General features: G+C 35.7%; 1 protein-coding gene across 3 annotated transcripts in view; it reads left to right on the top strand.

Moving 5' to 3' along the window:
* ASCC3 (activating signal cointegrator 1 complex subunit 3) overlaps positions 1-17,663 on the top strand; it is a 266,295-nt gene that overhangs the window by 220,206 nt on the left and 28,426 nt on the right. For all 3 annotated transcript variants that reach the window (XM_065056591.1, XM_065056589.1, XM_065056590.1), the window contains exons 35-36: positions 4,784-4,895; positions 5,184-5,318. In XM_065056591.1, coding sequence (XP_064912663.1) covers positions 4,784-4,895; positions 5,184-5,318 — 247 coding nt within the window. The remainder of the gene's footprint in view (positions 1-4,783; positions 4,896-5,183; positions 5,319-17,663) is intronic.

Raw genomic sequence — 17,663 nt, 5'->3', positions numbered from 1 at the left:
GGTTATGACTTACCTGCACAAATTATCTGTTGGGATATATCATAGGAAAAAGAAGCGCCCAATCAATATGTAAGCAAATTTACATGTGCCTGTTACCGCTGATCTCTCATTTTATGAATGCATCTTAGGAAGCAAACTTTCTTGTAAATATTTTAATTAGAAGCACTGATGTGGAGGCAAATACCTCACTGATGTCAGAGAAACTGGACCCTTTTTTGATCTTCTTAAATAACCACAGTGGACAATATACTAAAAACTGATAAAAGATAGTAGTGTATCTATTTCCCATACCTGGCAGAAGCAGATATATGAATGCAAGAAAATGCAAGTAAAATGCAAATAGAGGTTACTGCCTGCAGCATTGTGCGTGCAGTAATGCATTTTAACAACCCAGTCACGGACTCCGGAGTCAGTCCGTGATGCCTTAACAACAGGAGTGAGTTGATACGTTGGTTCATAGCTCTCTGGCTGTGAAGGTCCATCAGTTGTGCTGCAGACTCGGTACCATTTCTGTGGTACTATTTGCAGATGGCAGCTGCTGAAGGCCACAGGATGGTGAAAGTGAACACGATGACTGCAGTGAAGAGATTTACAAAAAGGGCTATTTGTGCTTCCCCCATACTTGTTCATAATGAAATTCTGCATTCAGGACTGCAAAATCTCAGAAAGCACATGTTCTTGCTATCAAGAGAATGTTGTGTATGCGTCTTTTTTGTGCATTTGTTTCATAAGGCCTTTGGCTAGCAAGTTTTTTCTTTTAGTATTTTTGGCTGACTCTGCTGCCAATTTTCATTGTGTGTGTCACTATTACTACCGTATAATCTGAACATAAAAAACATGGTGCTGTAACAAATGACTTCACAGCATTGACAGTTATAGCAAGACCGTTTCATGGCTGATGAAAAATTTCCCAGAGAGATCTCAGGTCAGGTTTACATAAGCTAAACAGGAAATTATTGCTACCATTCACATTAAATACTAAATGTTTTGTGTAACTTCATCTACATTTTATGTTCCTGCACGTCTCTCTGTCTTAGCTGATGAAATTCCACACTTCCTTAGATTAGAGAAATAAGTTCATGTTTCAGGGTTTGTTGTTCTTGCTAAGCTCTACAAGGTTTGGGATTTAAAATATATTATTTATAAGACAATAAAAAGTTCCTTCAGTTTTTGATTGTTTAAATTTTATATACTTTGTAAATTTTTATGATACCTAGGGGTTTGTTATTGCTTTTTCCCAAAGGACTACTAATGGAAGTTAGCCTGTCTAGCCCATGTGCTAGATGCTGTTAGGATAAAACTGCCTTTGACTTTCACACCTCTCAGGGGACGAGTAATTGTTGTGTTCAAACAGCCTGTAATTGTGATCCCGCTGGCTTTCTCAGTACGCTTCTGGCTATTAGAATCATTAAACAACTCAGCACCTGTTAACAGCATTGTAAATATTCAACCCTGCTTGTGTGCAGGTTGAGTCCAATATAGGAGAAGGCTTACAGAGCCCAGCCTCATAAATTAGAGCTTCTGACAAGTCAATTATTGTGAAACTGGGCTTCACTGTGAAATAAATGAAATGGTGTGCTGATAGAAAGGTAGGCTGTCTGTTTATAGCAAAGGGAAAATAATGACTAGATGATTCAATGCAGTGAGCATGAAACTGCATTGTTTTTATTCTTTATCTGTAATTAAATAGTTAGGTAATGTAGCTTCATAGAGGAACTCACATACGATGCGGTTTTTATACTTGGAGCATACCAACATGCAAAATACAACTTGCATTTATGCCTGTGCATTCAAAATACCGTCTAATGTCATGATACCTCTGTTTTTGCTAATGATTTTTAACATAGTCTTTCTACGTGAATGGCTTTACTTTTTATTAGGGGAAAATGTGCTGAGTGACCAAGAAGCTCCTGTGGGTGTGCTCAAAATTATATTTACCCCATTATAGATAGTAGTTAAAACACACTGGTACCACTTTACTCAAGATTACAAACCATTTAAGATTTTTTGTACATTGTTTTCTTTGCACTAGACAGCTAGATATTTACTCCTCTGACAAAACAATACCAAAAATCAGAAAATTTAAAATTCACGTAATTTTTAAAAGGTATTATAATGCCTTTAATGATTACGACTGCAGTGTGAAATACTGCAAATTAGGCAGAGCACAAGATAAAATCTGTTTGATTTAGTGTCTTAAATTACAGTCTTAAAAAAGAATTTCAGTGCATTGCCCGTATCTCTTTCTTTGTTTTATCAGTATTCGTCATCAGTGTTGTGGTACTGCAAATAATGGTGCTGAAATGATTTGGTGAAATTCTGAATAATGGGACAACAAAGTGTCTTAATTATAATCACTTCAGTAGTGTTATATTCAGTTTAGAGAAAAATACTAATGAATCATTAGTGGTTTAGATGTATAAAATAGAAAATCTTTTCATATCCTTAAACAACTTATGTAGTTAATTTGCTCATTTATTTTCAGAAGGTAAACAAAATGTTATAAAGTAATTTCTGCTAATAAACAGATTCTAAATGTGTTCAGTGAAAAGGTGTCAGGCAGATAAAAGGTGAAGATGGAAACATTGACCTTTTTTTATCATTACTGTATTACCTCAGTAAATTTAAAACAGGACTTTCATGAAAAGTAAGTTGCATTGAAAATAATGTTAGAGTGCTTTTGCTACAAATAAGTTCTCTTTGCATAAGGCTGATAATGTGTGGCTGTCTTCCATATAAAACTTTTTAGTCAATATAAATATTTCTTTGTTTCGTTTTCTTTTAGGCAATAGCTATGTTTTAAATATTTGAGATCATCTCAACATGAATCCCTATAAAATACCAGAATTCAGTACTCTGTGGCCATATTTGTACACTTTGTTGCTGTCTAATGTAGCTGATTATTTCCTGCTATCAGACCAGATTTTTTAAATCTTTTTCTTATGTTAGTAGTGTTTTACTCCAACTTTACCCAATTATAAGTGAACATTCAAAGAATCAGAGGATTAACTGCATAATTTGGGATTAATAACAAGGGGGAAAAAAAATCTGGAAATGTCTATACAGCCTTTTTTCAGTTGTGCTGTTGCTATTCAAAAAGATGAATGTTAAAAACTCTGTTTAAGAAAATAATAAAGCAAATCAGATTATATTAATAAAACAGTCGTGGAAGGATACTTGCAGTATATGAAAATGCAATTCCATCTTTTGAAGTTTGCTAACAGCAGCGTTGCAGTAAACGAAATAGAGCTTAAATCAGAGAATGGGATTCATCTGCCCAAATATAGCATCAACAGCTGAACTGATTGTCTGAAGTTATTTTTTTTTAGTCAGTGATTACATTTCACCTCATCCTAAAGCAGATTTGTAAAATACGTCAGATGAGCAGCATTCTGCAAGCACACGTTTCTCTCCTTTGGCAGTAAAGGGAGTTTAAAAGACTAACTCAGGTGTAGCTGTGACTATGTAAAATCAGTTAAAATGCACCTCAGCACACTGTTTTTGCAGCCTGTTGTTCACCTGCACAAAATAACACTGAAAGAACCTACTCTTCACTACAGCATGTGGGTTTGTTTCCAGTGGGGATGCTGAGTACATTGTAACAGGAGGAGATTTTAGTAAAGCAGGTAGTATGAACAAAGGAGAATCTTTCATTATTGCAGCAATCTCAGTAGTCTTTTTGTGTGAGAGTATTTTTCAGAATTAAATGAGTGGTGACAACCTTTTTTACTGTGCTTTCTAACATTTCAGTAAATCATCATATTTTTTGTTTAATTCCACTTTGAAATTGCATTATTTAATTGCTCTGCTTAAATTTAGAATTTTTAAACTTTCTGAGCATTCTCAGTTTTTCTGTACTGCTCATTGAACCTGTTACCTTCTGAACTGCTGCCTTGGTTGAATCTAGAACGCAATTCTTACTACGTTTTCATCTGGAGTTTTCTAGGTAAAGGCTCTCCCTGAACTTACAGTACTTTGTCTGAGTAAAAATCTTACAATACAGTTTAAGTTCTGTAGTTAAGGAGTGCAGACTTAAGCCACTGGGTATTTTTTATATGCTGGCATAATACATTTTGGCATACTTTATAAATATTTTTCCTTCATATAGATAACTAAGAACCATTGTTACTATATATAGTTTACCTAAACAATTTTACCTGAAAATGAACGTGTGAAGTAAGCACATTGACAATTACAATTTTTTTTAAAATTGATTTTAACTTTGAGGATAATATGACATGCAAATGTAACAACAAACATCAACATTTGGATTAGCGTAGAGTTACTTTTTCAAGAGGTGTTACTGTATTGCCTAGTTTTTATTTTCAGAGTTCCAGGATGTAAGAACAGTTGTTATGCTTGGTGGGATTTTCTTCCTTTCCCTTGAAGTTAAGATACTGTTATTTGTGTTAGTATTGCTTGTTCACTGTCATAATCAGGAAAACATAGTTATGCAATCAGAAAAATTTTCCCACTAACAAAATGAAGCCAGTCCAGTTCATTTATACCAACCTTTCTACTAATAGACTGATAAATTACCATCTTTCCATATGGACATGTTTGTATTATGTTGGTTACTCCCACAAACCATTTAAGAATTTATTTTCTTGTTAGACTATATAAGGGAATAGTTCTGTGTTTAATTGTTTAATGTGCATATTTGCTGTTCGAAATACGTGTGTGTATTATAGCAGCCTGTAAGTATTCCTACAAGGCGTTATTGTTAAAAATCTTCAGAGTGTAAAAAGTATTCATGTGATGCATCTGTTTTCAATTTATCTAGTTACTATAACTTGGAGGATGTGAGCCACGACACTATGAATAAATACCTCTCAAGCCTTGTTGAGAAATCTCTTTTTGATTTGGAAGGCTCCTATTGTATTGAAATTGGGGAGGTAAGACTCATCTGTGCCTTACAAGATTTGGTAAGATACATGCTCCTGAAAGTTGAGAAAAGCAAAATAAATACATCCTCCTGATTTGAGATGTTAGAGTTTGTCTATGGAGCTATTTGTAAGACGTTGAAAACTATGCTTAATTGGGGTTGCAGCTGAATTATGATGCTAAATATTTTTTGCCGTTCTCTTTTATAAAGTAGTCTTAAAATATTTTGCGGTTTTGTAGGAACCATTTATATTGAACCATGTAGGAACTCTATGTATTTTTGATTCCTTTTCTAACAGGATAATCGCAGCATTGAACCTCTGACATATGGCCGCATTGCTTCCTATTACTATTTGAAGCATCCAACTATTGGGATGTTCAAAGATCAGCTGAAACCTGAAAGCAACATTGAAGAGTTGCTTTTAATTCTGACAGTGAGTGCTAATATTTTCTTAACTAACATTTAACTCATGGCTTTTAAAGACACTTAGAAGTACATGAAAAAACAACCCCAGAATTTTAAAAAAGGCATTTGTTCCCTGATCTATAATTTCTTTTTTTCTTGTTTTGAGCAATATAGCTGAATCATTTTTGATGTTTCAAATGTTTCATCTAATCAGTACATCAAAATTACCACATACACGTGTTTCTCTTCATGTGCCTCTTCATGATGTTCAAACAAATCTGAAACTTGTTTTTTCTAAATTAGGTGTAATACGAAAATGCCAGAATAATAACTACATATCAACATCCTAAATCTGTACCAGGGCCATCACGTTGCACTGTGACAATCCGGAAGACACAGCAGGAGTCATACAGGGAAGACCTGTTTCCTAAAACGCCTGCTTTTCCTTCTTCCAGCCCCTTCACCATCCCTGAGGTCATAACCTGCCATAATTCCAGCTCACAGTCAAGTGACTGTTTCATAGAGAAGTGCAATGCAAGGCAAAAGATTTAGGCTACAAATCTGGAGACACGGTCTACAATGCAGCATGATATTCTCATCATATTCTCAATCGGGTTTTACTTCTTTTTCCTTTTTAAGTACTTAAGTAGTTCTATCTACAAAAATCATCTTTTTCAAAATGGTATAACCCCACTCCTACACACATATTTGAAAACAAGAAGTGCTTGAGTATTATCCAGGATAACTTATTTCTGCCCACTTATGATTGTAGTCTCTTTGCATTATATACATTATACAAGTGGCCCAAATTCTTTAATAGTCTGATTTCCAAGTGTTAACTTCAAAATCTAGCGTCTCATCTTATAGTATTTATGTATGTTACTTTTATATTCATTATCATTTTGACATGCTGCCAAAATTTCCCTAAGGAGAAATACAAGAAGAAAAATTTAAATAGTGCTATTCAACAGTTTGCATCTCAACAAAACCTGATCAGCATTTTATGACACTAGGAAAGCCGCTTTTCTAGTACAGAGACTTTCTTTCTGATTAATTTAAATCACCTGCTGCAAACATTCGGAGCGTTACAGCTCAGAAATACAGGCTACAGTAATATTTTATTATGGCAAGTGTTATAGAGCCTAAATAGGGGAATTGCTATCACTGATCCTACAATATCTGTTGTTCTGTTGTCAGAAAACATTGCCAATTATGTGAAATGAAATTCACTGTATTTGGCTGAATTCAAAACGGTAATCGACCACAATTCCTGTATATGCTGTATGTAAAATATGTGAAATTTTAAAAATGAATATCCACTAGTGACCAGAAGTTAAATAATATAATGCTGAATATTCAAGGTGAGAGCTTTACTCCAGCTGCTGTCTCTTTAAAATCGCTTTCCTCTAGAGAAAATTTTCTCCACCTAGAAACTGCAGAATTTTTTTTCTGATAAATTTGGACAGAGAAACTTTGAGAGTAGCATTAGCAGAAATGGGGGGCATTTAATGATACTGCCTAAGCTGGTGAGCAGCACATGGAAGATGAATGATGGAAGCAGAATCTAGTGCTGTCTGTTTTATCTGAGAGCTCCTCATCTACTGCAACAGCTTGTATCCGTGAGGTGTGAAGGTAAATGGCAAATATTTCTGTTGTAGACAAAACCTAGGACCCTACTGTTGGGCAGAGATTTTAAACTTTAAAATTAGTTAATCTTGCTTTAATTCTTTCTAATTTTTTGTCTGGAAATATAGACTTGTAATTTGTCCATTTACAGTCTTAAGTGGAATGAGACTAAAAATAAAATCAGTTTGGGTCAAAATGTGCCACTTGTCAATTTGAGAGATGAGAAGGCTATATGAATGCTGCATGCCATTATAGCTGACAATTTTTCCTTTTTATACAGAAGTTGATTTTCATAATTACTAGTGGAATTACTATTGTGTCTTGTTTAAGGTGTAAATTGAAAGGGGTTTTTTTCAATCCGATGTAGTGTTGAAAAAAATTGCATTTCAACAGAGTTATTGCCAATGTTTTTTTTTCCCCTAAACACTGTGAATTAATGAGTTTTATAATTACAGCAGTTGCTTCACACCTCTATTGTTAACCAATGACATTACATCTGCCTCGCTCCACTGGTGCCCTCCTCCTTCTTATTGAAGCATTTAGCAGTTTTGGCAATAGGGAATTACATGGCATGGGGTAAATAGTCTAATTAGGTATAAGTGAAAATCCTGAGAGAAAAGAATATTTTAAAAGTAATTTGAAGAATCTCTTAATGATGCTGGAACTGAAAGCTGTAGCTATAGTACCAAAAGGCCTGTTATCATTGCAAAACATAATTCTAATTGTGATTACTCTGCTGATCACTCAGTTTTAAAATTTTGAATTTTGGACTGTGTTATTTAAGAATAACCATCCAAAACATTTCTCAAATGCACTTGCAGGATTTTGTAGATGTGACATGTGGGTCTTTTTTTGTTAGCATTGTCCATAATCTTGCAAACCTTTAGACATTTACAAGTTGTTTGATGTATATAAAGAAAGCAGAAGTGTACAATTGTAACAAAGAAAATACTGTTGTTTGAAATGGGATATATACTAAATTGTAAATGTGTATATTTAAAAGGAGCAAGAGTTTGTTTAAAACAAAATCAGTAAAAAGAACTCAGAAATTTGTGATCATACTAAGGGTTTTAAATCTGAGTTTGATTAAGGGATTTTGAGTTTCAGATTGATATTTTGCCATGCCGATGGGTTCAGAATTCAGGATCATTCACCAATGAATTGTCAGGGAATCTTTGCAACTCATTGAAAGAGAAGTTTTGAGTCATTCTGTTTATACTGCTGATGGGTCTCTCAGAAAAGTCACTTGATAGCGAGATTTGTTTCCACTTAGTAGTCAAGACCATTCATAGCCTTTTCCAGTATCTGTTCCTTTCTCTGTTTTTATTTTATCTTTTCATTTGATCTTCTGCCAGCGTTTTGCAAGATCAAATGAATTTTTTTCGATATGGTTTAGGGGTTGAAGTGTCCATAACATGAACAGGAACATGGCACATGGGAACAGCTCCGCAGTCATGTTGGCCGTATACAGTCATAAGTGATACAAATAGACGGGCTACAATCCCCTCACGCTTTCCCTCTCCTCTCAGTAAATCTGTACTCGAGATGTTTAATCTGTCTCGGGTTTGCAGTAAGCAGGCAAAGCTCAGATTCATTTACTTTTGTAACTGGCTTGTGCTGGTGGACCTGTAATTTTTCTGAGAGAAAATGTTTGATGGTTTTCCATAGAGCTTTCTTTAAAACTTTCCTAACCGTGCTTCAGATGGTAATAATCCAAATGAGCTTATTCACTGTTGAGTTATGGCACTTCTTGCATTAAGTATTATTGATGAGAAAGTGTCCATGGATTATTACTGACAGGCTGGATTTCCCTGAGGTATCTAAAGACTGTTTCCTTTTGTTCTGAAAGTTAGGTGCAGAGATTAGACAGAGGTCTGGGTAAAAAAACAGTGTGAGATACTTTGGGGTGATTTTTGTCATTTTCTGTACTAAATCAGCAGTCACCACAAATCTTTTTAAAATCAAATGTAGGTTTGTTGTTCCTTGAGGAACAGAGGTCTTTTTATCCAGTTGTCTGGATAATATTCTCATTTACAGTTCAAATACTTTGTTAGATCTCCTCATACTGGTCAGCGAAGGGGAGTACATTACCATCTTTCAGCCCTTGTTTTGTCTGCTTGTTGTCCCTTATTTCTGTTTCTGAATTCTACTTATAAGAGAGAAATGGTTGGTTTCCTTGTACCTACTGCTTCTTTTCATGTAAAACTCATGTAAATGGGTTTCTTTCTAACTGGGGGGCCTAGCAACAGAAGAGCTTGGGGTTTGTGTTTTCCTGGGGCATAGTTATCCATCTTTCTTTGATATCAACATGGACTTCTGACTTTGGTATCCACTCTTCCCTGTATTTCTATCTGATAGCTGACATGGTTTTGTTACATTGGCTTGTATTAGACCAAGTGTTTCAGAACTTGGCAGAAAATCTGGCGTAGCTGGAGCAGCAGATTTGGAAAGTAGGAGGTTCATGAAACAGATGCCCTCTGTCCCAGATACATAGATAACAAAAGAGTAAAATTATTAACGCGTTATCTGTCTTTCATTATCTTTTACATATTTGTATTATGAGATTCTAGGCAACTCTGTTAACCTATAGTTTTATTTTCTGTTCATCATCTTTGTCACATCGTAGTCTAACCAGGGAAATACGCAAGTCTTTGTGAATATTTACATTCTCAGCCTAAAGTAATTTTATTTCTGTAGCAGGATTCTGTCTTAAAGCTGTTGGTTCAGTCTCCCATGAAGGGTTCACAAAGGTTTATGACTCAGTGATAAACCATCTTTTCCACTGGTCTCCAGTTAGATGCTAGGGAAGGAGGAATTAATAAGTTACAAAAATATTGTCCAAGAGCAAGCTAATATGAGCTGGTTTGTGTATTATTTTTGCTGCAAGCCATGTCAGCAACATTGGGTTTGGGAGTTTTTTAATATATTATATAAAACTGCCTTTCTGTTCTGTGAGCAATTTCAGAAATAAATTATATCACTCTTCCTAAGTCAGTCGTCTTCTCGTTTAAATTTACATTTACATTTAATTTAGAAGGAAATAAAGGTGCTATCATGATTTTCATCAAGGCAAAAAAATACAGCAAGGCTATATTCGTTAGTTTATTCTTTTAAAATATGGCATTTCAGTGTCAAGAATAGAAATACTTTATTGCATAAACTGTCAAATGAAAAACAATTATGTTACATGCTAACTTTTAAAGAAGTTACGTATTTGATTTCACATATGTCATGCATTCTCAACAATATAAACATGGCTGCTGTGGCCACTCTCCAAGTAGGAACAGGCCTCAGCCATTATACCTCTCTTTAGTGACTCCTTACAATAGGATAAAACTGTTACCTCTTCCTGTGAAATCTTTTCTTCACAATAAATCCATACCTAGAACTGTTCAATGCATAAATTTCATGCTAAACAGGGGCATTTCCAGAATCATTTACTTATTTTCTATACAGCCTATATTTTCTGCATTTTAATATTTTAAAGCATTTGTGATTCATTTCCCACTTGGAACATCTAGATAGTATCATAGTGTATTTAATAAAATGGTTTAAATTTTAAAATTTTACTTGGTTTCATGAAAATAGAACAAAATGCTATCGTTGATTTTAATAGCATCCAAATTTCATCATCTATATCTAGTGTATTCAGAATACCTTGTACTTAGCAGAAAGAGTACTTACACACATGAATACTCAAACATGAAATTTGTCTTGATTTTCCTCTAGTCCCAGTAGATGGAGCTGTTTTGAATGTTGCTGTAGTACTCGAATATAGTAATTTTTTTTTCTAACATTATGACATGATGAGTCTTATTTTTCTTTTCCCAAATAATTGTTGGATTTTTACTTTGAAAGCATCATATGCTGCCCATCTTTCTAGAAAAACACAACCAGTTGGAATCAAGATAACGATACCCACCACTGACAGCTAATGAAACATGGCATAAGTCTTTCACTGTTATGGCGTCAATAAGAAAAAAAAATTTTCAAAACCAGAAAATAGAAGACTTTACCATCCTGAATATACATGGCTTTCTAATCTCTGATTTCTAATCTCTAATCTCCTCCTTTTTCCCCCTAATCTACTTACTCCTGTCTTTACTTGCCAGTTCAAAAAAATCTGAATCAATAGTCAGGAAAGTTAAAACAAAACCTATTTTAAAGATGAAGTTAAAGGTTCCTGATGTACATTTCCCACCAGGTAGGCCATAAGACAAGAACTGTTGTCTTGGAAATAATACGGTACCTTCAAGTTTTTTGTTGTTTTGGGGTTTTTTGTTTGATTTGGGTTGGTTTTTTGGGGGTTTGTTTTGTTTTGCTTGGGGTTTTGGGCCGGGGGGCGTGTTTTTTTTTAAGTTGTTTTGATTGCCATGCAGTGTGCAGGGGAAAAACTTGTGAAAGTGTGTATAGCTGTAGTAGTAGAAGCCAGTAGCCTCAGGGTATATCCGCATTTCAACAGCTGCTTTATTAACCGTTTCTGTCAGAAAAATGAGGAAATAATTTCCTTTAACAGGACCTATAGCTGCAGTTGTAACAGCAAAACGCTCATGTTTACCCATGAAAACTATTTTGATGAGCCAGGAGATTATTGCACTTATATCTGCTGAGGTCAATAGGAGTACTGTCCTGATCTGTGACTTACAAATGTGAACACTGGCTGCCCTCTGTGGCAAATCAGTGCTTGTCCTTGGGGTACCTTGTAGAAGCAAGTTAAGTGATATTATATCAAGCTTGGTTTAGCTGACTGCTTAAAGCTGCAGGCAATTCAACCATGCACTATTTATTTATTTTAGCACAAAAGTCTTTTACCTATCACTTGCCAGTTAGTCATTATGCAAGATTTCAAACTATGCATAGTTGTGTACATGCAGCCAGTACTTTGCAAAGTAATCAAACTGAAAATGAAATGGCTTTTTTTCAGCCATCATGTCATATGGCTCTCTTTTCAAATATACAATATATTTGTTGAAATAATGTTTGCGTTTGTTGAGACAAAACTAAAGTTGTAAAGGGCATCTTTATTGAGATAAAGCTGAACATTTTATAATATATAATGCTACTTTGATAAATGACCATGGGTTCTCATGCCCCAAGTACTCCATGAGAGTTTTACAAGCGTGGTGTGCCTTTAGAAAGTCAGTACAAATTCTACATACCTTGTGCCTCACAATTTGTAATTAAAGCCTGATGGGCAAACTTGGGCCTTCAGCAGCCCACAGTTCTTTTTTCTCTGGACTCTAGTTAGTGCCTTTGCTTTTGATGGAGTTGTATCATTATACTATAAATTATAGCAGTTATATTGCTGATGAATTTGTTTTCACGGAATTCAGTTCACTTTGTGACACCAGCTTGTCCCTACTGACTGCTGTTTAAAGGCACACAAATGTTTTTCCCTGTCAGCAGAGAAGTTAATGCTCAGACTTGTAAAGCCATTAAGAAAGAAGATGGCATTTTGTACCTTGTTCTCTGATTGGAACTGAAATATCAGAATAAGGATTGGTTTGACTGAAACAATTACATCATAGAAGATTGGTATCCAGCCTATATTGTTCCTTTAGTGTAGCAGTTAAATAAAAAGGGCATAAGAGGATTACTGATCGGTCCTTAATGAAGTATCTGACACTGGCATTTTCCTATTTACATATAGATTCTTTCTTCATCTTGTTCTTTTTTTTTTTTTTTAGTTTCCTGGTGGAACCTGTCTAGCTTCAGAAGGTTGAATTTTATTTTAAATGTGGATGTTATGTATTATCAGGATGCTTTATTTGACAATTACTTAGGTAGCTCAAGCAACCCATAATGTTAGAAAAAGTTTATATATATATATATTTGTAAATCTGGTATGGCATAGAAAGCTTGCTTTTAGAGAACACGCAGTTGCAGATTTTCTTCACCTCTGCAACTTAATGAATGTGGGCCAGGCAAGTGGCGAAATATTGGAATTGCTGTATGTGAAAACTGTCAAGTTACACAGTCATAGAATCATTTTAATTTTATCTGGGATTGTGATGGTTTGATTGAAAATTTATAGTAGATTGTTGTCCCTTTTCTCCTGGAAGCGTCAAATCAGACGTCACCCATTTGATGAGGTTGCCCACATGCCAACTTCCCACTGCCTTTCCTTTCTGTCTTCCAGTGGAAAGGACTAGCAAGACAGCAGAGATGATTCAAAGTGCTAGTTTTTAAAAAGATAAAATATATCAAGTCTATTTCTCTCACCTTAGAGGGTGAGAAAATGGCTAAAATCCCTCTCATAAAGGGTCTCTTAAATCCTCCTCCTGTCAAGGTGAAGGCATGCTACTCTGTTTGCTTGTGTTTACTTAGTGTGTACATGCATGTCTACTTACAAAATACTTTTAGGTACAACTGATGTATACAATACTAAGAAATTTTCTCTTAAACGTACTAGATCATTGAATGCGCAATATTCTTTAGGTTAATGAGATGAATTCCCGTTGTTTTATCACTTGCTTAAGGCAGCAAGCAAATGTAAACAACATGAGGTATAGACATTAGATTATTTATTTCTTTTGCATGTGATTGTCTTAATATTTACTATACGCAGTCATATAAGATGCTAATTTTGAATACTTCTTTAGCTATAAGAATGTGTGTTTGCTTTCTCTTGATTCACACAGAACAGATGGATGCTTGACTGCCTGCTAATCCACAGCTGGAATGGTTTCAGCAGTTTCCACGTTGCTGGGTTAGAGTGGCTTTTCTAGTGGACTGAGAGGGCAGCAAGAGAGGGATATCATTATTCATCAGTATCCCAGTGGGATCGCTGCCAGCAGAGATTAATTTTTTCTGTTATGCTTGTAAAACAAGCTCAGGTGGAGTCTCTAATCCTCAGGGTACGGGTGGCAGATCAAGGAAGATGCTACAAAGCTAGTTAATTTTCAGATTCTAGGGGAAACAGAAGCTCTGTTAGATGTATAAATACATGATTGCAAATTTAAGTAGCTCAAATCCAAATGGGATCTTCCCAGACATCTGGTACTGAAAATCTCTGCTTCCTTTGTCTTTTAAAATAAGTTCTTAAAACTTTATACCAGAGGCAAAATATGTGCAGCTCTCTTAATTGTCAGTTATCTTTCCATTTCATTTTTTTAATACAGTTCTTAAAATGTACTTTAGATAACTGCGTATGTTTACAGGTAGAAAAGACACAGCATGTCTGTGTAGGAATACTGAGTCAACAGTTTTCCTACAATACTGCGGTGAACATCACCAAGAAAAATTATCACTTGCCATCCAAAAAGAGTTGGATCTGCCCTGGCAATGCGTGGTACATCCCATTCAGGTAACGGGATGTTCTGTTAAGGTCATATATGGTACAAGGGCGTTTTTGTCACGTTACTCACTGTATCAAACCTCTGGCCATTCATGACAGAAGTGTTGGTAGAATTTCCTCAAATCAGGTACACTGAAACACTGATAGGTTGTCCATTTGTTTAATGGACTTCAGTTACTTTTCCTTTTACTGTTTTTCGTTGTTGTTGCTGTCGTGAGTACACCTGTTACTCAGCCTTGTAATTATTAGTGTCTTCAGTCTCTGCATTACCTTGTAGCTCTTGAGTTATTCAAAACATTGGGTCAGATTTTCAGGCAAAGTTAATCCACATAGTTACACTGAAATGAGTGGAGATGTGCCAGTTTTTATCAGCAGGGAATTGCTCTTATTGAAATTTACTTGCAGCAGCTGTCACTTCCTCTTACAGTTCTGTTTTTTTATTATTGTATTAAACTATTTTCGTTTAAAAGTGTTCAGAGTGAGACCAGTAGCACTGGCTTGCTGAAAAGACATTGTGCATGTAGGCACCTTCCAAGTTTCCCATATATTTCTGCCAGTTCGTATTGTTCTTATATTATTCTGGGCTCGAGCCTCTCTTCAACAGAGGCTGCAAGTCATTTCACCACATGATGACAGGTATTCATGCCTGTGAACTTTTTATTCCTTTTTGTCTTTGGTCACATAGCAATCTAGATTCAGAATTTAATCCAGTACAAAAATGCAGCAGTGTGCATTTGTGTCTCCCCACTACAGACGGTGCCACAGGTCAGCAGATCTGAAATCCAGTTTTCAATGAACAGAGCTTTTACAGCTTGCCATAAACATTTACAGTATGTATAGGCCCCATCGCACATAAAGAATTTGTAGCACTTACTCCTGTCTCCATGCAGAGTAGCATTAACTTAATGCAGAGATCTGTTAACTTCTTCCCTGGGTCTGGGCTCTGCTCTGGAAGATCCCAGTGGAGGATCAAAGCCAAAGATGGGAAATGACTGATCACTTTCCCAAGGACGGCTTTGTGCCAAGATTTGCTGTTACAATTTTTATTGCTATCATCATCTCAATCAGCAGTTGAGCCAGCTGATTCAGCCAAGCTCCGCTTCAAAACATGGACAAATGTCCAAATGGAACTGAAGTAGATTACTCATGACAATCAGACTTTTGAATGCATACTCAGACAGATTTTCCCCGTTTTGTGTTAGCACATATTACTGAGTTCATGCACTGAAAAGCTTTTCTGTATTAATGCAATACAATTAGTTTCAATACAGCCAAAAGCAGTTGGGTTTAAATCTTTCCTATAATATGACTTGAGATTGCAGGAGAAGAACGTTGTGGGTCACTGCCCCATCTAGATATTAATATTAAAAAAGGTGGGGTGATGATAATGCATTCAGAATGTGCAGGTTCAAAGCATTCTTATGAAAAGTAATAGGAAAAGTCGGGCATCTTGGAGAGGCGAAAATCTCAAATATACCATTTCCAGTGATAAAATGTAATCATTCTCTCACATCATTATAATTCATTTTATAAATGGAATTTATACCATTCCATTTATATTTATTTGCTATGGTCAAAGTAACTTATTTTAGGTGAACAGTGTGTATGCCATACCAGTTTCAGATATTTGCCCTTATTTTTGTCCTACTTCAGCCTTCTTTTGCATTTATTTTGCCTTAAACTGTGCAAGTGTTACAGGCTTACTTATAATCAATAATTTAACATAAAAACCTGAGAGTGAACTGAGGCCACCTCTATGGAAGTTGTACAGGCTTAATACTATGAAAGTACCTACACATTTTGGGGGGAAAATGAATATATTGTAAGAACAGGTTTTATTAGAACTGGCCAAAAACATAGCACTGAATTAGGACTGTGATTATAAACTTTATGAAATATGGATTGTGAGTGTTAAGACTTAAAATCATTAATTCCTTGTTTTAATATGTTTTATTAAGGTACACCATTTAAAAAAAGGAAATAATTCTGAAATAGAATGGTTTTCTAAGTGTATTTTTTACCATTTGGTAAACAAATTACAATGAATGTATTATCTACCACTGTATCTTCCTCTACACGAAAACCTAGCTTCTCTGAAATGCTCAGGAAACGTGAGAGAAGACAAAAAAAAAAAAAAAGGGAAATCTACTTTCAAGTTAGTATAGAAGTCCTAAGAACTTTTTTCTCTTGTCAAATTATTGTTATTTTATATAATTCTCCCTCTTTCATGTCCTATACTGCTTGCGTTTTCTTTTAGCAACTCTGTGCTGAAGCAGAGGTCTGTAATTTAACTTTGTACGTTAGGAGTTCCCAGATCTGCCAGGTCACTCTCTGCTACTGGTAGCTAATATTGCTGACCCCCTCTTGCTCTGTGCGCAGTGGCAAAGGTCTTTCAGACTCCTGACCCCTGGTCATCAGGAATGTCATCAGTAGTTTGTAGTTTGGATGTTTTAAGTAAGAGGTGAACTTGTGAAATCTAAACCCTTCAGGGTGTTTTTAAGTGATCACTCAACTGTTTCATTGCCCTAGCTTGTACTTTTTATGATGTCTGTAATTCTAAATTTGTGTTGTTTATCATATGCAGCTATTTAAAAGCAAAAATCAAACACTTGTCAGTTTAAAGTGAGAAGTCAGAGAATACACTGATGTATGATTTCTCTGATCAGTAACATGAGGACTTGATAAGCACTGTAAGAACTTTTACCTTGTACGTTCTAATAAGTTGTGTTTGTAGATCCCATTACTGAAATGTGCCCCTTTCAAATCCTGAAAGATAGTTACAAATTAATTTTTTTAAACTAATAGATTTACATAATTGCGTAATGATGGGGTTTACATCTTTATCTCTTCAACTTCTCATGCTTAACTGGAAATTTCCAGTGCCCATCAGTGCCCATTTTGGTAAGTCTTAAATCTAGAGCCCAGGGTACCCCAGCCTCACTATTTTGTTCCTACCTAGTTAATGGGTTAACTTTACAATTTGAATTCTCTACCTTTTTTTTTTTTTTTTTACACATAGCTTTTATCTGTGAAAACGCATTAACTGCTGATTAATAAACAAAAAGTTAGTATTTGTTTCAAAAAGATACTGAGCAGCCCTTATCCCTTGGATGTTGCTCTCCATCCTACACGTATCTGTTTTCCCTCTGTCATTTTTCTGAAAGTAGGGAGTACTCTGATGGAATACTAGAGAAGTGGCCAGGTCATTTTCCCATTATCCAAGCTGGAGTGGAGAGTTGGAGCAGGCAGAGTCCACAGTGGGAGGCAGCAGTGCCAGAGAGGGATCCCCCCTTTTCCCCAGCAGAGACAGATGCTGCCCCAGGGCTGTGGCTCTGGCTCCCCCGTACCCACGGCGCAGGGGTGGACACGGGGCTCGGCTTTCAGCCCTTTGTCCCTGTGAGCCACCCACCTGGGAAGGAAGGGATGGGAACCCAAGGAACTTCACTGCAG

This window comes from Columba livia, chromosome 3 (genome assembly GCF_036013475.1).
Source record: "Columba livia isolate bColLiv1 breed racing homer chromosome 3, bColLiv1.pat.W.v2, whole genome shotgun sequence".
NCBI lineage: Eukaryota > Metazoa > Chordata > Aves > Columbiformes > Columbidae > Columba > Columba livia.
The sequence above is the reverse complement of the archived record's forward strand: the minus strand, read 5'-3'. Positions and strand labels throughout refer to the sequence as shown.